This window comes from Salminus brasiliensis, chromosome 10 (assembly GCF_030463535.1).
Source record: "Salminus brasiliensis chromosome 10, fSalBra1.hap2, whole genome shotgun sequence".
NCBI classification, from domain to species: Eukaryota; Metazoa; Chordata; class Actinopteri; order Characiformes; family Bryconidae; genus Salminus; species Salminus brasiliensis.
This window is the reverse complement of record NC_132887.1, coordinates 32,987,902-33,008,386: the sequence shown is the minus strand read 5'-3', so window position 1 is coordinate 33,008,386 and position 20,485 is coordinate 32,987,902. Positions and strand designations below refer to the sequence as shown.

Below are 20,485 nucleotides of genomic sequence, written 5' to 3'. Positions count from 1 at the left end.
AAGCCCCCTGGCATCCAAACCACAATGTGAAGCTTTAGGAAATTTGACATGATGTATGAAAATAAATCATTTAACCACTGGCACCATACATTCTTTTAGAATAGGAAAAAGCTGTGAGTTTCTGACAATGTGGCGATAGTGTCTATCTTCAGACTAGTGTGGCTGAGAAACCGTTTTTCGGTCACTTTTTAAAATATAATTGGCAACATGTTTTATACTAGGTGAAAACAGAAAATCAGTGGATTTCAGGCATTTTGATTGTAATACCTGTACTAAAAATAATTTAAAGATAATACTTTGTCAATTCAAATGAACAGTGACCAATCACTTGTTTTGCTTCAGGCTTCCATGAAGATATATTTAATTTAGACAACACTGATACTTATTTAGAGAGATGCTGGATGATTGTCAGTGGAAATTCTCAAGACACACACAAACACAAATCATGCAGAAATCATTTAATGAAGCAAGCAAGTGAAATCACATGACCGTTTGACACTTGACACATGACACATGCACTTCTCAGTGCAACAGCCATCTCGATGCTTTCTCTGCAGCATCACAGATCTTCCCGATGGCTTTTCTGCTGTACAGCCCTCAAATCCCCAGCCTCTTGAGAGCCCTGCTGTACGAAGCCTCTGCACAAAAAGAAAACATATAAATTAAAATCAATAATTTGCCACTTGGAGACTGTGAAAGGCAGATAGGCATCACCAACTCTTGAACATAACTGTAAAAGATTAAGCAATAATAATTGTAGAAATAATAATAATAATAATAATAAAAATAATATCAACTTAAGAATCAGTTCGTTATTATTACATTTACAGTGACATTTGTGACATCTTGACTTAATCTCAAGCATTAATCACTGATCACTATAAGGTTGCTTCTATGATAAATTGCAGTTTAGGTGCAACTGGAATGTTAAAGACTGAATTAGAGGATCAATATGAGAACAAAACAGGAACGGAATTATGTAAGGTAAGCTCCAGAAGCAGGTTACCACAACAGTACATATGTCTGCCAAATTGCAAAAAAAAAACAAAAAAAAAAACATAAATCCATATTACAGACATTACATCCAAAATGCCTGAAATCCACTTTGTGTTTTCACCTTGTATAAAACATGGTGTATATTTTCCTTTATAATGCCACTTTTGTGTCCTGATAAAGATTATGTTAATAAAATACCAGCTCAAAACTGTATTTCCCAGCAACACTAAATATATAATAATTTCTCCATAATAAGTTATTATTTATAGTTATTAATTCGAGAAATTGAGAAACATTTAACTGGTTGTAAACACACGTTTTTGTCTTAAACTAATTCATAATTGTCAATTTAGATAGTCAAAAACAAAATGTATTCGGGTTTAAGAGGCACTTTTTTTGACAGAATTTCGTTTCGGAACATACTTTACGGACTCTAAAAGCGCAAAAATGCAAGTCATTTCCTGTTTTTGCGCGCACGCTCACTCCAGAATCCACGAGTTTTCTAAAAGAGGGTGACGTATGATAGAATCTGATAGATGTAGTGCCATTTCTAAACAGAGAGAGGCAGCAGTACACCACAGCGGCATCTAGTCTGTAGAACCCAGAAGAAGAAGGTGCAGCTTTGGCGGTGTATTGCAAACGGAAGTATATGGAGATAGGAATTGGCGTCGATTTTTTGTTTACGCAATATTCAGAAGTTATCGCGTATTTTACTCAGCATTATTGTTAACAACATTATTCAGAAATCAGCTGTTAATGCAGTGTTGTGTTGTCTGGCGTTAGGTATCAGGCCAAACAAAATCCTAATTAAGCCTGATTCCGAAAAAGTTATAAATTACATCTCACAGGTATGGAAAATAAAACGACAAAAGTTAACCGACTACGATTAAGTCCTAACGAAGAAACTCAGTTTGTGCGGGAGGAGCTAGAGAGAAGAAGGAAGATTAGAGTACAGCAAGTGAGTTTAACGTGCCAATCTGACTAACCTAAAGACTAGTTTGTAGGAGTGTTGATCGTGTTTTGGTGTTATTGCGTTGTTGCAGGTAAGGGAGCAAGAGCGGTTTATTGCGCAGGAGGTCCGCCGTGAAGTGATGGGTAGACAGAAGGTAGCGATACGTAATCTCAGTGCAACGCTTAGAGATGAGTGGAAAAACAAGCGCGTAGAAAGGCTACACTATTTGGAGAAACTTGATGAGGATGTCCTCCGAGCTGTGGGCCATGGCTACCGCAGTGCTAAAAAGACTGTGAGTCAAAATACGACGAAGTACTTGCACATTTTATAACAGATAAAACTCAAATTTGTTCCAAATTACCCGACGTAGAATGTTTTTCAATTATATTCAGTTCATGGTGTTTTATTAGTATGACAGTGCTACGTCTCTATTACCAAATCTCTCTCTCTCTCTCTCTCTCTCTCTCTCTCTCTCTCTCTCTCCATAGGAGCCAGATTGGTGTGCTTTGGCTCAGACAACAAATGAGAACAATGAGCGAGCAATGAAAAGGCATCAGCAGGCGCTCCGACACCTTCCATCTCAAAGACAAGAGGAGGTGCAGCGCAGTCGGTCAGTACACAAACACTCATAAACGGCAACACAGTGTATTTGTAATACAGGCGTGCCACCTAGAAAACTGAGGAAAATTCCAGTGATCTTCCAGTGGTCATAGGTGATCCGCTATTCTCTTGTTATCAATGCAGAACCCGTCCAATTGCTTTGGCCTGCTCAATTATTTTCTCAATCATTTTTGTTGGAAGCTCCAGTGCATGGCACAATCCTGCTTTTGTACAAAAAATGGGTAATATAAATTATTTAATAATTAATCAGTAAATTGATTAAGATTTACTTCCATTTATGTAATGTTTGGTCCACATTACAGGATTTTTAAAATCCTAATTGATGTCCATGATTGTTGTTTGTCAACAGTGTCCCCACACTACACAATCTGCTCTGAATGACACTATGATTATGCATTGTCCCGATTGACTGCTCTAACTTTCAAACCCTCATGGGAGTTTCTTGCAAACTGCTACATTGCAAAGAAGTAAAAACAAAGAAGGCACCTCATGTCTTTGTAAATAAAAGCTATTAATATGGGCAGTAATTAGATAACACTTGTTAAATAAATGCAATTAGTAAAGTCAAAAAGTAACATTTCTATATATCAAAGTGTTAACTGTTTTCGAACATTATCTTAATGAAGCCCAGTATTATTTGTAGTTTATGATCCTATCTACACCAAATATGGTGTGCCATTGGTGGGTTTGAACAAGCTATGTTATGGCTGGGTGCATTAAAGAGAAATTGGTACCAAACCTTTATAATTCTAGCTAAAGAAATTCATATTAATCTAATAAGAATATATATATTTTTTTATTTAGTGCACCATTGCTTGTTTGTATTTGTCCACCTTGTGTGTACTGTGCGTATGTGTGTTGCAAATTGGCCTACAAATTGACTCCATTAACCTGTAGTGTGGGACAGGAAGAAGTAAACCAGTGGATATAAAACTGCACACACTAATTTAGTTAAAAAATAAGTTTTGCTGCGTTTTCACTACATCTCAGTTGATGTTAAGATGGAGAGAATTGTTGTGTAGTAGACAAAAGCAACCTTTTAAATATTTATGTCCTCATTTGTGTGCAGGGGGTAGTGAACAATGTAGAAAACTACTTTAAGTTGTGTTGTTTGACAGCCCATTTCAATCACGATGTGCAAAGATATCACTGCTCACGATTAAATTTTATTTAATCTAACCTTTTTTCTGAGTAGTTGTTTAATCTTACAACTAATTTTTAGATTACTCTAATGAGTGCTAATTAAAAATAATGGGGATTTAATATGGCAATATTTTTCTTTAACTGTCTTTTCTTAAACACAAAGTATGCACTTAAGGGCACTATTCTATAACAAAAAAATACTTTCTCCACCACAAGAGATTAAATAATTCAAGTAAAATAAATCAAATCATGTATATTAGAATTTGTTGTCAAAAGGACACAAGGAGCACAAGGGGCCCTGCGCTGTGGGGGACTTAGAAGCGCAAGGAAAACACACAGCCATCCTAGACTTAATGTATTAAAGGGTACCTTTAATGCATGTGATCTATAAATGGTTAAAAGAAATAGACTTGACTGGACTTCTAGAGGCACAAATGACACACAGCCTGCACAGCTCACGGACAAGAAATCAGACATTTTATGGACTATATATGTTGGCAGAGAGCCATTTGAGAACCAGCTACGTGGGTTTTAAAGCTCCCGTGGTATCGAAAAAAAGCCTTGAGTATCTACACTGGATGATTAAGAAACTGTGAGCAATGTGACTTTCTGTGTAAAATACTCCCACACTGTAGATGCACTGGGCGCTTTTTTATTATTATTATTTTTTGTTTTTAAATTTTTTTTTTTTTTTGGATTTGGATTTTTGCTTTGGATAAATATATGCTTTCAGTAGGTACGGCCATCTTTGCAATGCATTGATGCGCGTTATACAGATTGACGTAATTTCGTAATTGATTAAATCGACGTGTCACCCCAGCCCCACTGTAATTATCTCATTTATTCAGTGTGCACACTTGTATTCTAAGCATAACTTGTGTCCAGGCAGTTGAACCTATTTAAAGCATGGACCTATGAAATGAACTTTGTTGCAATAAACCTTAATTAAGAAATTAATTGAGAAGATAGGTGGGTTAGACTGTTGTAATCAGAATGTTTTTGCATGTAGTAAACGTCATACAGGTCAGGTTATGCTTGGCTCCTCCTGACAATCTCGAAATATTTCCCAATATTGTGGCGGTCTTAAATAATGATTATCCTGAAGTTTGAGGTGTCTGTAACTCCAGTATCTTCTTTGGCAATTGGAGCCGCTAAATATAAAGCAAGACTCAGTTTTCTGTAGTGTGGGGTGGCTGCCAATTTTCTTTCTGAAAAACCAGCAACCAACTTTAAACTACAATTAGCACTGGACTTTAATTAATTCACAGCTGCAGCATGCTAAATTGTGTCCTATTCAGGCACTATTACCAGCGGTTACTTTTCCTACACAGGCAAATTGAAGCTCGGAAGAAAGCTTTATTAGTGGAGAAGAAGAGAGCAGCGAAGGTGGCAAGTCGTCCTCAACCTCTCCCTAACCCCATAGAGGTACAATGTTATTAAAACAATCTTGCTGCTTGCCCGTCCTGTAGAGCAATCCTCACATAAAATTTTTCGACAATAGTGCTATACATACGTTCATGGCCCTCTTCTTGTTGTTGCATATTTGTAAAGTCTCAGTGTTTCAGATCATCCAACTATTTTTAATATAAAAAAGACAAGTTGGAGTAAAGACAAAATGCAGCTTTTAAATATATATATATATATATATATATATATATATATATATATAATGTATACATATATATAAATATATATGTATTCCATTTAATGAAGATGACTAAATCTATTTCAGATGTAAATGGGGAATTGTCTTAAGTCACCCAACTAACCAGGTTTAATTAACAATTGGGTTCAATAACACTGACACCTGATACACATGACTGCTGCCAGACCTGTTGTATTTAAACGTCACTTAAATGAAACTTGCATATACTAACCATGGCGGTATAAAGCAGGCTAGAAGCTCTGTTAAATAGCTGTGGAAGGAAATGTGCATTCGAAGCAAGCTGTCTTGGTATTGTGTCCGTTGGTTGTTGATCAAGTCACAAACATGTAGGTATCTGTATTGCATATGTATTTGACCAGTGACCCTGTTTGAAATGGGAACAAATGTTGTTTGTTTTTGTTTTTCAGTTTTTGAACAACATGACCAGAGCCTTTGTGGACTATTGATTGTTAGCTTTATTTTCGCAGTACATTTTTGTATACTAACCTAGGTAGTATGAAGCAGGCTAGGAACTCTGTTAATAACTGTGAAAGGGAAATGTGCATTCAAGGCAAGCTGTCTTGCCATTGTTTAGGAATCTGTTTTGCATATGTGATATAAAGCATGACTGCATATTCCGCTCTTTCATTACCTATTTATCTATTAGCAAAATAAAAAGGGAGCAAAAAAGGAGTGGATGATTATTTACAAAACAGAAACATATATAAGTATTTAAACTTGGAAATAAACATACTGTACAAACAAACAGTGATGTTTGAAAGCAATAACAAAAATTATAACTACTTTCAATGACCCCAATGAGATTTTAACTAAGTTAAAATTAGTTGCATGATCAGAAAAAATTAAATGTGACAAATATGCAAAAATGGAAAAAAATTGAATGGGGAAAATACTTTGTACACACAAGTATGTATGGATATGTGTTTGACCAGTGACCGTGTTTGAAAGTGGATATTTAATTTTTTTTTATTATATTTTATTTTTTTCTACTTGGCGAGAATGAAATTAGCAAAGGATCAGTTTTCAAACCTGTACCATGATAATAGCCTATTAGACTATTGATTGTTTGTTTTAATTTCATGATGCATCTTTATCAGAGTATTGGGATGCAGACTTTTCTACCCAGTATGGCATATGTACAGGATTTTTCCATCACCTATTGTCACATGCCAGAAACACCAGTGGACAGAGATGCAGACATTTTGCAGGTACACGCACACCTTGTTGATTCCTGTGTGCTTGATCTGAAATAGTTAATCTGATGCATTATGTTGCTGTCCTCATATGACCACAACAACACTGTTGGCTGTCCATGTTCCTGCAGTCAGATACTCAGCAGGCAGCAATGCTGGAGGCCCAGCGATTGGAAGAGTTGGAGAGACAGGAAGTATCTGATAGGCAGAAGCAACTTCAGATGGCACAACTCCGAGGAGGCCATGCACTCCAGAAGGAAAAAGCTGTTCAGGTGTTGCTCAGTCAAATAGTAATAAACTCCCACAGTGATGCTGTCCACTAGAATTAATTATATTTGAACCTTTTCACCAATGTTCTTTAAAATAAATGAGCAGATGCAGTATTATGATGTATTTGTCATATTTGCATATGTAAATCTATGTTTGTCAATCGGGGCAGGACAGTGCAAGAATTCTGTGTGAGCTAGACCGATTGCAGCAGGCTGATCTGCAGGAGCGAAAGCAGGTTGTGTACAATGTACCAGCACAGATTTTTCAGCAATCCTACAGATGTGATGAGCAACAAAGAGAGCTAGAAATGGCCTTCCAGGACCTGTACAATGCAGGAAAAGGTAGATATCCCCTCTTAATTTGACGCTTACAGTGCAATATTTTTATTTTATTTTGCTGTTTCTCAAGAAACTGATTATTACAGGCTAACAGGAAATTGTCCAAAGAATGCTGTTAACAGTGCTGGGCTATACCTGTCTCAACAATGTTCCACCAGTCAACATCAGATCAAGAGGGGTAGAATATGGTTAATTCAATTATGAAAGGAGGCTTTAGTTTTTCTTGTCCAGTGAAACCCACGGTTCTAAAATGTCTAAAAGGGTCTTTTTTTCCCCCTTCTAGCCAAAAAAACTTGCTGGTGTCTGGATTTGTTTTCACATAGGAAAGGATCTGGTGGGAAAAGGTTTGTGACCCTCAGATGCCACCATTGATTGATAATCTTATGTTCTGCAGAGGTCAGAGATGACTTTGTACTTGTGCCAGAACCCCTTTCTGCACCATCTGTTGGAAGTGATGAGGACCTGGATGTGACCCTTGAGACTACATCTCGTGAAAAGACTGAGGCAGAAAATGCGTCACCTGCTCCTCCCAGTCAGCCTATAGGTAAGGACAAGGGTATTAGCTTCGCTGACTGCGTTGGAGTTGTTTTAAGATAAGGACTGTGTAATTGCCCAATTATCTGTTGACAGTCACCTAGCACAGCATATAATAGAGGTATAAAAGATATATGGCACTTACCAAAGAGGATGATGGGGCACAGTAATTATGTACAGCAAAGAAAATATGGACTTGAACACAGCACCTGCCCACACGCAAGCTGGAGACCCCCTTTCAGCTCTGGCAGGTGTCCAGTTAGTCTGGAATGCCGGGCAGTGTGCGTGCTGTCCCCATAGCTGAGCTCTCACCAGAGGCAAGGGAGAATCCCATTTCATAGAGATATTGGCAGCGGCTAACTTGAGCCTTTGCATTAGGAGGGACAGGGTTGGCCAGACTCCTACCCATTAGAAGGCTACTACACAACATGATATAACACATGTTGCTTTGAGTGGTTGTATATTACCTGTGACTCCATAATGTGCTACAAAAACATGTTTATCCCAGACCCTGCATACCTTGTGTAACACGCGAGTATGATGTCAGGGCTGATCAGTTTGCCTCAGGTTCAAAGGCCACCTTAAGTTAGACCATGCAAGTATGGACCCACACCATCTGCACCAGTGCCTCCTGCCAGTAAATTGCGAGTGTTAGTATATTGTAGAAATACTGTAACTTCGCACATTTAGTGCATCAAACTATTAATGCACATGCGTCCCTGGTAGTGAGATCACCAGGTGTCTGTTTACAGGACTGCATATGTGGTGTTCTTTTTATACTTGGTTTCTGGTTTCCTATTAATTAACCTATTATTAACTAAAATGTACATACCACTTCTTTTCAAACGTTTATCAGAAATGTTATCTTTAATCCTAAAGGATAAATCCAAGAGTATGTTTACCATAATTTGACAGTGACACTCATATTGTACTGTTGGGCTAAATCTTTTTTCTTTGCACAGTTTTTAGCCACAGACTATTATTTTGCTGTGACAAAAAAGTAATGCGTGCTCACTCGCCGAGATAACTGATTTTCCCCACTTCCCCGAACCAGTGCTTTTACCTTACAGCCAGGGCAAGAAGCAGAAGAAACAAGATTCTGTCTTTGTCACTTCAACTCCAGGCCTTTTTACTCACTTTTGATCCTCTAAACTCCAGAATTGGACATAAAGCTAGACCTGGCTAAACCTGTGTGTGAAGCTGTTTTTAGGCTCTTTGCAAGCTAAGAAAATGGCATTCTCTAGTGCACAAACCAGGGAATCAGGGAAATTACAATACAAATTTATACAAAATTACAGTACAAAGTCCTACACTGACCTCCATTTGGCAAATCTGCTCACTCTTCCATCCTGCTCCCACAGTCAGGGTGGTTCATTGCTGCTCCAGCAATCAGACTCTTCTCCAGATCTATAGTGATGAAGACTGCACAGCCAGACACAGCTCCAATGTCATCATTAAAATTGCTGATGAGTAAGTGGGCCTGATCTCCAACAATAAGGCAGCCTACAAAGAGGAGGTTAGCTTCCTTACATACTTGTGCCCGGAAAATAACCTCACTAAATCTTAGAAAGACCAAGGAGCTAGTGAAGAAGAAAGAGAGAGTTATTCCCCATCTCTGCCAATGGGGCCACTGGAGAGGGTCAGCAGCTCCAAGGTTCTTGGTGTTCACATGACAGAGGAACTTATGGGATGAATGCCCAAATCATCAGGATGTTCTTCACCTGCACTGTGGAGAGTATTGATGACTGTACCACCTGGTATGGGCACTGCACTATTCTTGAGCAGAAACAGCAGCACATCATTGGGGTTCAGCTTTCAAACCAGTCGCTGCCTGAGAAAATCCAGAAGGAACACCATTTCCATTTTAATTCCCACACCGTTTGATTTAAGGTACAAGCATGTTCATTGTACCATGGTGTGAGCTTTTGCTTTGTGTTTTAAATTTTGAGACACATTACGGTAGCTTGAAAGATTCTAAATTGTTAATTTCTCTATCAGATGTTTGGCTGTGAAAGCAAGTTTAGGGTAGCGGTAGGTCAATGTGATACTGTCACCTTGTTTAACAAGATTGGTTTAATATGTGGGTCTAGCCTCACTGTTTTTCCAGTGTTGTGTACAGGGGATGTGTGCACACGTTGCTCTTACAACAGGCCCCGCCACCTTAATGAGTTTGTTCAGTATTTAGTGGGTTTAATTTTAATACTGTTTCCCCAGCACTCAACAGTGTAGAAAATAGCACTTTGTCGCAGCAGACAGGTAAAATGTCTATAGACTTTCTAGACTTCAGTTAATAATAAAGAGGCATTAAAGTATTTCCCCAAATAGAGTCTAGCTGCAGACCTGCAGTTCTTGGAACTCACCTAATCTGTAAGGACAGAAATGATTGTGGAATCATTTGTGCATGTTATACGTCAGTTATAAAGTTATTAGTTTTGAAAACGAATAACTTTATAACACACATTTACTTATTATGAGGTATTTTGCCAAGTAATGATCTACCATACAGTATGTAAATAGCATATTATGTTATTAGCACCCTGAAACACAGTGCATCTGCTCCGTAGTCCACAAAAAAGTTGCAAATGGTCAAATTTTCTAGTTTTAGTAAGGACCCTAGCTGCAGCATTTCAAACTATTTAAAGTTTATGGAGGTTTCTGCTGGAACAGCCTGACAAATATATTTGTTATATAATATAATATAGCTTGTCAATCTAGCCTTGAGGAATGTACAAATATTTCTGCATCATGTAGAGGTGAGGCATTTCTTAGCTTGGCAATGTTCCACAAAGCTGTAGTAATATTGGGTATACAGTTTGAATGTGACAATTTAACACTTAATAAATTAAGTTAAGCTGTTTAGGTTATTCTGCGTTAGATTTAATTTGCGCAGACACCATCTCAAATATAGCATTGACACTCCCTTAACCAAGACACTTGTGATCTGTCTAATCTGGCATGGTAACCAATGTAAAAGACAAAACATTGTGTTGTCTGATCTTGGCATAAAAGACACCTTCCGGCATAGCATGGTGTTGTTGATCCAGTTTTAATACAAAAGCCCTGTGATTCACTTTATAGTGTTTGCCTCACGAAGGTAATGCTAGTTTCCACTAATTGAGCCAGGGTGCTAAAATTTGAATTGAGCAAGGAACGAGGCCGCGTTAATGCCACAATATGTTTTTGCATCCAATTTCCTTTTACAATATACAGTAACTTCAGCTAACCTAAGAAGACCATTCCTTTATACAGCACATATACTTGTTAGCTTTGTTGTACGATGTAGGCAGTCAATAAGCGAAAATGTCTCTTCTAGGAAGGCAAAAAAGAGGTTTGAGGTTAATCTGACATTGATTCTTCTCCCCCTGTGCATATTTTGCTTTTAGTTAACTTTGGTCAGACAGCTGTAAAGAGACTTCTGGAGCGCATCAGGAGTCAGAGGGTGCAGTGGAATTGGCAAGAATGTACACCAGGGCAAGGAAGTGCTACACTTGAGAATACAAGCATTGAACTGGGATCTATGACTAATCAGGAGTGGAAATATGCTCCCAGCCTACAAGAGGGAAAATCTTATGAATCACAGAATGCAGAAATAGGTTAGTTTGTCAAGCATTTGTCTTTTGTGTAATTATTAGTATGCAACTATATTAATTCATAGGTCTGAGTTGTTTTGTTTTTTGTTCTTGTCCTTGTCTTTCTTCTAAGGCCTCAAGGTAACTGAGGAACCTATACGGGATGGATCCATGCTTCTGATAGAAGAACAGTTCACAGAGACAAAGAGAAGCTTGTGGGTAAGTGGCTAGGGAGAGCCGTGCCAGCCACAACTAATATTAAACAATGTTGCATGAATTCTTCAAATCAAATTTATTTGTATAACACTTTTTACAACTGTTGTCACAAAGCAGCTTTACACAAACAGTAATTAGTAAAAGACAGGAAAAAATATCAATAACAAAAAGACATGAAAAAAGAAGTAACGAAATAAATAAGAAAAAAAGAAATAACATAAGACATGAAGGATCATAGACCCCCAGTGAGCAAGCCAGTGGCGACAGTGGCAAGGAAAACTCCCTCAGAGCTGAAGAAAGACACCTTGGGAGGAACCTAGACCCATCCTCCTCTGGTCAGAACTAAATACTACGGGCCTGCAAGCAGCAAGATGATAGCTCCAGCATCTTACTATACTACAATACAACACTACAACAACCTGGCAATAGTACATTACAGTAATCTAGCCTTGAGGTAATAAAAGCGTGCACTAGCTTTTCTGCATCCTGTAGGGATAAGGAATGTCTTAGATTGGCAATGTTTCTAAGATATAGAAAGGCTATCCTACTAATATTAACTATATGTTGCTCAAATTATGGATCTGAATTGAATTTGACACCAATATTTTTTGCTGCTGGTCCAGGAACAATGAAAAAAATCATTACATTAACATTAAGTCTAATAGTTTATTTCTAGTGTCTTTGGACCTAAAAGGAGAACCTCGTATTTGTTACTGTTAAGAAGAAGGGAGTTATGTGACATCCAGAGTTTTATATCCTTTGTTTGGCTAATATATAGAGCTGTGTCATCTGCATAACAATGGAAATTTACAATATGTCTGCTTATAACTGTGCCCAGTGGTAACATGTAAATAATAGCAGTCCTAAAATAGAGCCTTGCGGAACATATTTTACTTTTGTGTAATTTGAAAATGAATCTTTTATCTTTACAAGCTGATAGCGTTTGGTTAGATATGATTTGAACCACGATAGGGCTGCTTCTGTGATTTCAACCATGTTCTCTCCTCTTTCTAGTAGAATAGTGTGCTCTATTGTATCAAAGGCTGAACTGAGCTTGTGTAGGGCTAATAAAGATACGTAGTCTTGATCAGAGGCAAGAAGGAGATTGTTTGTAGTCTTCACTAGGGCTGTCTCAGTGTTATGATGGGGTCTGAATCCAGATAGGAATTTCTCATACATGTCATTCTTATTTAGGTATAAGCAGAGCTGTTGGGCCATAGCTTTTTCTAATATCTTGGATATAAATGTTAAGTTTAAGATGGGTCTGTGATTAGACAATACATTAGGATCAAGATTTGGTTTCTTGATTAAAGGTTTTATGACTGCTAATTTAAGGGTTTTGGGTACATGCCCTAAGCTAAGGGATGGATTTACTATTGTTAAAAGAGGTCTGATTATAATTGAGAGTATTTCTTTTAATATTTCTGAGGGAATTGGGTTGTACAGTTTGTACAATTTCCTGAGGGAATTTTTTTTCTAGTTCTGGCTATAGAAATGGGTAGAAGGATTCCAGCTTTTGATCTACAACTGAGTAGCTGGAGTCTGGGGTTGAGTATCTACCTGGCTTTAAGTTTAGAAATCTCACAAAGTACTCTGGGATTGTTTTTGTTATTCTCAATCAGCGGGGCCAAATATGCTAAGTGAGCTTTAATGAGTGCCTTTCTATATTCACTAAGGCTGTCCTTCCATGCAGAGTGGAACACCTAGTTTGGTCGTCTGCCATTTCCGGTCTAGTTTCCGCACTGTTCGTTTTAAGATACGCGTTTGATCACTGTACCACAGTGCAAGCTTTTTTTTTGTTTTACATGTAAGCAGTGCCACTTTGTCTAAGGTTAATCGAAGAGTATTTTCGAACCTTTGGTTAATCTATCTAGCTCCGTTTGGTCTGACTGAGTGTAAGCTAAGGTCGATAGGTCTGGAAGGTTTTTAGTAAACTAAACAGCAGACATTGGGGTTTCTTGTATTTTTACAAACTAATTCTAGGAACACAACTGAATAGTTTTATATTTTAATCTTGAAAATTGCACTTTGTTTTATGTAGGCAGCATTAAATGCCTTTCATGTTTCAGTCTTATGTTTTTCACTTATGCACTTTTTCTTCTCTTGTTCAGGAGTGGGAGCAGTTTAGGCAGCAGGAGAAGCAACTTAACTTTTTATATCAACTGGAAGACAAAAGGCGCTATTTGGAGGTCCAGCTGCTGGAGGCACAACTGTACAGGGAGATGCCACAGAATGCTGTACAGGTGCATATTGAGATGGCCAGAAATGTCTAGACATGTTCTAAGCAAGTTTCTTTTGCCTGGGGTTAAGATAGTAGGGTTACATGATTTATTGGTAGAAACACATTTTTTTACAACCCAGCACTGGGTCAGTTTTGGACACCCACAGTATTGGGTTGTTCTGATCCATATTATTATTCTGACCCACCGTTTTGCATCAATCTTTTAACTTGAATGCTATGTAATTTTAATTATGCTGCTAGGTTAGCAGAACCAAAGTCTGGGTTGTCATTTTACCATTACATTATGTTTAGACATTGCTTTAACTATGTTACATAGTACAATATCTTCCTACACTATAATGAAAAGGTAAAATGTAAATATGCATTGGAAAATTAACTGAAACATCAATATGGGAAATCAATAGTCAGTAACCATAAAAATTAATTCATCATTTATCATTTCATTTGTAAGCAAAGTCAGAAAGAGCAAAGCTATATCCTAAAATATATCAGGATATATACATAGTAACACTGTGTAAGCACTGAAACAATTCTGCACGTAACTTGCATGTCATTCTGTGTTTTGAACAGCTTAAATTGTTTAATTAGAAATTTCTAGTTGAAACGGTCAACCTGTTTTTTGTTTTTTTGTTTTGTTTTGTTTTTTTGCAACTACACTGAAGGAGAACAGAAGTACCTCGGCATATGGCTGAATAAAACATTAACATTTAAATATCATATTAGGAAAGGTAGTAAACTAAGACAGTTTTCTGTATCAAAACCAATTTCCCAATGCACATTAGAAAAAGGATTGTTGGTAGTACTTTATCAATAACATCACTGTGATATACAGACATGCTTCTGGAAATATCTTCTACAATACTTCTTCAAAAAGTTGGTTGATCCTTTGTGGCATTGCAGCGGGAAACATTAGCTTTTATTCATCTACAGAGACCCATATGCTATCTTGCGTCACATCAATGCTCTAAAACCTTACTCACTTACTATCTCCACTCCACCAACTTTTTTTTTGTTAACTTAGAATTACCAGCTAAATAGATTATGATTTTAGCTTTTTTTTTTTTTTTTTTTTTTTTTTACTCATTTATTTATTGCTGGTATGTTTTTCTGTTTATCTTTTTTATTTCTTTGAATTTTACTCCTTTCAGATATTTACTTTTATTATTTTATTTAAAATTTTTTTTTAGTTTATTTGGTAGCGCTGTTATGTTTTGTTGTTACCTAGTTTTATTTTTTGTCATTTTCTAATTAAATTCATGGTCTTATTTAAATGTCTTTTTAATCATAAATGTATACTCACTATTTTCAGTTCCTTCACTATTTTCCTTACACACAGATATACACGTTTGCCGAATTGATCTCTTGAAGTGACATCCTGTGGACAGAAGAGAAAATATAGCTGTTTGGTAAACCACGTAATTGTACCATTTACCCCAAAAAAAGACAGTGGAAGAAAAAACATTACATTCAAACATGGTGGAACAATTGTTTAAGATTTGTTTTGCTGCTTCTGGCACTGGATGCCTTGACTGTGTGCATGGCAGAAGTTGGGATGCAGCCACAGTAATGTTTGTTTTTGTTTGTTTGTTTGTTTTGGGTTTTTTTGTTAAACATGTGTTCCATGGCAATAAACAAACTAATGTGTAGATTATCTAAAATGCGTTTTAATGCTGATGCCGTTTTTTTTTTTGTTTTAAATTTCCCCAGGATTATGGGTCCAGTGGTTAGATTTTAGTTCTTGCTAAGATCATGCAGGACCCATGGACACACTTTGTTCAGACCTCTCCTTGCAGCCTTCTGTCATGCATGTATCTCATCACCTTCTTCCCCTTACTTTTGGTTCTATTGATGTGCAGTACTGTACTGTAGTCTTATTTGTTCTGAAAACAGATGACCTTGAAATAATCTTTTCAATAAAAATACTTTTGAGTTGACCGCTGGTTCTTATTCATCCTTCTGTGTTGCAATCTTCAGTTAAAACCATAGAATCCAATAGACAGCAAATAGATGGCCTAAATGGCACTGTTTTTTGAGTTCACCACACTTTGTGAACTCAGAACAGAAAAACAAACAAACAGCTTTTCTGTGTTTGCCGAATAAGATGAAACTGTTGTGTTTCGTACTTGGCAACCCGGGGTCTGGCCGTAGAACTGGGGAATGGGCAATGGACGGGATAGGCGGCTAGAACACAAACAGATTTCCGCACCGTACGTGACCATTCAAAAACAGAAATACAGGCTGAAGCACTGCTGTTGGTAAATGTTAGTGCTTAAACCTATGTTAAACTTATGTTACTGATCAGAAAACAGTAAAGTGGTACAGGGGAGAAGATTTTCATTTCATACAAAGAGCAAAGTGCTTCACTACTGAAGTCATGATACAGCATGCTCCTCTTATATGTGAAACACCAAAATGGGCACAGTCTTGTGAGGACACAGATAGACTACTACAGCATTCCAAACATTTAAAATAGTATAGGCCATACAACAGGTTGTGATCTTCCCTCAGCACATCCAAGACAGTTGTCTTTGGTTACAGATGTGGCTGTACCTTGACAGCTTTTACATTTACGAAAGAAAAAACAACCCACAGTATTGTTGACAATAGTCTGTATCTTGAATGAGGATAACAGATTTGCTCATTTGAAAATTATGCTTTCCTTTTGGACACATAAACCCATAGAATGTGTTGGTATGACTGGCAGTCAGGTCTTTGGCTGGTACAGTGTCAGTGTGGGTAAACAGAATCTGTGCCACTATGGTTGTACCAATCAGTTATGATGCAGGGTTAGAAAGGATGTCAATGGATGTCAATGTCTGGTGCCATGTTATTCAAAAAGGTTTTTTTTAATGTTCCAATGGATCTAGTAGTATGAGTCATGTATCCCTAACCCAAATACTTTTTATCTAGAAGCCAAGATGTGGTACGCAGAGACAAGGCTTACTGTAATCAGTAAACAGATGGTAAATGGTAAACCTGCATAACTCCTCATCAAAAGAACCTTTTCGGAATTTGCAATTCCGAATTTTCATAGTTTTCATTAACTCTTTCTGAGGCTTTTGCTGACATCAAATGTAGTGGTGTTCCATTTACTAGAAAAGCAACACAAGCTAGAAATACTACAAGCAAAAACACAGATTAAGGGCTCAGTCAAGGCCAACAAACCTGAATCACCCACAACTGAGGAAGCAAAAAAAACACCCAGCAGCAGAAGTGGCACCCACTTTAAACCCTAATAAGCATTTAATTCATTTAATCTGTTTCCCTGCGAAAGGTTTGAAAGAACTTCGGCCAGTGGGACAAAAAGTCCATCAGTCATCATTAGTGGACAAAATAAAAAAATAAAAAAATAAAATCACATTTATTTGTATAGCGTTTTTTTTTAAAAACACTACTCATATGAGTAGTCTTGTAAAAACCGCTATACAAATAAATGTGATTTGATTTTGATTGGATTAGTGTTCTGCTATACATAAGTGGTAGTTTAAAGGTTATGAATATGTAACTGTAAAGTTCTTACAATCGAGTTATGAGAATATGTGGATATAAATAGGTTCTAAACAATAAGCTTAAATAAGTATGTGGAAGTAGGGGTGTATGAACCTGTATAAGCAAGTTAAGACCAACAGGTGGGGTCAGGGGAGCGAGTGTAAATATTTGAGGTGCATGGGTGTGAGTGGAAGGAAGAAATGTGTGTTTTTATTGTGTGTGTGCACTTAGGATAGGTGTTTGTGTGAGTGAGAAAGCTTGGCCCAAGCAACAAAAGGCTGTGTGTGTTTGTACTTGTGTATTAAATAGAGTTGTATAGAAATAGATGTGCTTAAATGAGTTTGGTGTGTGTGTGCTTGAATAAGGGTGGGAGTGTGAGGAGGAGGAGCTGTAATAAGGAGGAGCTAATCTAAGATGAATGTTCCCTTAAAGTGTTATATAAGGGATTTTGCTCTGGTATAATAATATATCTACTGGGCTTGTATCAGTCTGTGTACAATCAATATATAAGCAAATACTATACTCTGAGGTAAAGATCAATAACACTACGACATGGACTACAAAAACACAACCGAGTATGAGTCTGAATGCATCTTTCTCGCCACATTTCTGGAGTTAAAGTTTGCCTACTTGGGATTCAGTAATTTATTTTGTCTACAAATATGGATGTTGCTAAACCTCTCTCTCACAGCACTCATGTGTTAACAGTCATATGCACTATTAGCCCTTTGGTTAGTCAGCAGCAAATTTAAAACACATGGCAGTAACATTTCCCTTATCCATTCTCTCAACTTTAAATTTGGAAAACTAACAAGCACCTCATCTAGATCACACCATTCTGTGAAAATCCATTATTTAAGATATGGATTCCCTCAGCTCTTTTAGATGTTAACTCCTTCAGAGCTGGAATAGGTTTAGATAGTTAACACACTGAAAGACACATAAGGCCAGATGACCTAAGTCTAAGGCCCTAATATTACATTTTAAAAGTTTTTTCACTCCAGTTGCACCTCTATAGTGCCTTGTGTAGTATCTGCACCTGGCATTGTTATCACATGCCTGCCTGGGATGCAGACTCTCCAAAGGATACTGGGAAGCCTCTGCGCTTGAAAGTCTGTGAAAAAAGTCAGCAAAACTCTTTGCTGGGGCCTACTGGCCTGACACAGTACACAGCGTCGCACTATTTCAGATGCATGTGTACACAATTTGGGGTTCCACCATACAGAGGAGAACCAATGGACCATGATGTGAACACCCAATGTGTCCCAAACTATGAATTTGCTGTGTCATATTTGGTGTGCTTTAGGGTTCTACATTTTTCCACCCTTAATGGTCAAGAAACCATTAGAATCATCCAGGTCCAGGCATCTTTGTGAGTCAGGGTCAACAAGTGTGTGAATAACAGGAACTCAATTTCCCAGCTGCTTTGGCTGCTGCAACATCCAGAGAATTACCTTGTGTCATAGCTTTTAATTTAACCACTTCTAGTTGTGCTGGGAGCTAACAGAAGGCCAGAGACAAGAAAGGCATGTAGCTGTTAAAAATCCACATTGTTGCCAGATATAGCCAGTATTGTCAATTACACTCTGGTCATTTAGCAAATCTGTAACACCCATTCAGGACTTCATCACCAGTATTATCAGGTAATGTACTACTAGAAGGGCTGTTTCTGAAATAGCTGGATGAAGCTTTTTTTATTTTCTGCTTTCAATTATTTTGCCTGATCTGTTGCCCATGGCCTCACTGAATGATGTCATAGCTGTCTAGAATGGTATTTAGTAGTATAGAGAGGCCTATGAGGAAAAACCACAAAAACATCTTAAGAAAGAAAACAAAACCAACAAGACAGTTAGGACATTACAACATACTCAGACTGGTCAACTTCAACTGTCTTGAAGATATTATTTGAAGGTTTTTTGTCACAGGCTGAGAGACAAGGCCCGGTTAGAAAGGCTTAACAGGAAGGTTACTCAGACTGCCGTACAATTGAATAGAGACTGATTTTATCAACAGTTCTAACTATAAGACTCCTAACATATGACATGTGACTGTGATGACCTTTGTCTTTGCTGAGGCTTTATAGTAACTGAAGCACCCACTGTTCCTTAAGACATGAGACAAATAATACTGTGCAGACAGAAATTAAGTCAAATATATAAAGCTAAATAGTAAAATACATGCAGGTTAAATAGATGATCATGAAAATGCTGGGATTTCATCCAAGCACAACAGGAAGTGCACAGTGTATCCAATGTGTGGTTGGTCACAGAGTTTTGTTAATTTAGGCACTGTAAAGTTACCTTTATCCCCATTAGGGTAGTTATAGGTGCAGCAACGATCCCTAACTATTGCACAGATACCTTCCTTGGGTGCTTGCAATGCATCAATTGCCTTTTTTTTTTCTGTGAAGCATTTTTTCTATCATTCAGCTGTTTTTTTCCTGTGTTTCTTTCAGACTTCTGCAAAAATCTGCAGTGAAGGTTTGTTGATCATCAGGGATACTATACTCTCTCTCTATTGGATCTAAGGGTCACTATAAGATAGATAAAGCTGTCTTATATTCTCTCTGGTGACTATTGTAATGGAAGTTATTGATGATTCATAATCAATACCTAAATGATTGACGCATATTCTGTGATATGTAAGGTGACCTCGGTCACTTCTTGCTATGTGTTCTTTATCTGTGTTGTACCGGGTCTGTCCACACTGTTATTGTCTCTCTCTGCTCATCTTTATCAGGGTGCAATTGCAGACTGGAGGGCAGAACGATCTCCGGTCAGCACTTACCTTAGAATGACCCCCCATAAACAGGGACCAGACTGGGTCAGTGGGGTCAAATTCCTGGGACGGTCCTCATGCAAGTAACAGATAAATGTATACCCTGTTTATACCATATAAGGCTATCTGGTCAGTCATTGCTGAGTGGGTGAGGGTAAAGCCCAGCGATGATAAGGGATCCTGCAGACCATGCAGAGCTCAGAGCAGACAGGCAGAAACTAAGGTTTTGCTTTGTACTTCTCTCAATAAATTTGTTACTCACTTCGATACTGACTCAGAGACTCAGTGCTTCTTCTGTCACAAGTTTTCCACCCCTCTATGGAGTCATCTGTCTTATGGTCTGCACATTTAACTATGACTAGTTTGCTAGGGAATTAGATAGCTTCTAAATATTTAGAGATGGCTTCTCCATGTGCTATCTGTGTTCCATCAGTCCTGACAAAACCCCTTTTGGGCCCATACTGAACCATACAAATGG

The 20,485-nt window shown here is 37.6% G+C and overlaps 1 protein-coding gene across 4 annotated transcripts; it reads left to right on the top strand.

Moving 5' to 3' along the window:
- The first annotated feature begins 1,605 nt into the window (after positions 1-1,605).
- cep295 (centrosomal protein 295) lies at positions 1,606-15,674 on the top strand. Of its 4 annotated transcripts, XM_072689875.1 has the most exons (12): positions 1,606-1,954; positions 2,040-2,240; positions 2,437-2,558; positions 5,044-5,137; positions 6,476-6,586; positions 6,703-6,843; positions 7,011-7,182; positions 7,574-7,723; positions 11,097-11,306; positions 11,416-11,501; positions 13,610-13,741; positions 15,077-15,674. In XM_072689875.1, exons 1-12 carry the CDS (start codon positions 1,847-1,849, stop codon positions 15,104-15,106), a joined length of 1,557 nt encoding a protein of 518 aa, XP_072545976.1. In that variant the 5' UTR covers positions 1,606-1,846; the 3' UTR covers positions 15,107-15,674. The 4 variants fall into 4 exon arrangements, with proteins under 4 accessions (XP_072545976.1, XP_072545978.1, XP_072545977.1 ...); XM_072689877.1 differs by lacking the exon at positions 2,040-2,240 and having other exon boundaries at positions 13,610-15,674; XM_072689876.1 differs by lacking the exon at positions 5,044-5,137 and having other exon boundaries at positions 7,016-7,182; positions 13,610-15,674.
- The last annotated feature ends 4,811 nt before the right edge of the window (positions 15,675-20,485 follow it).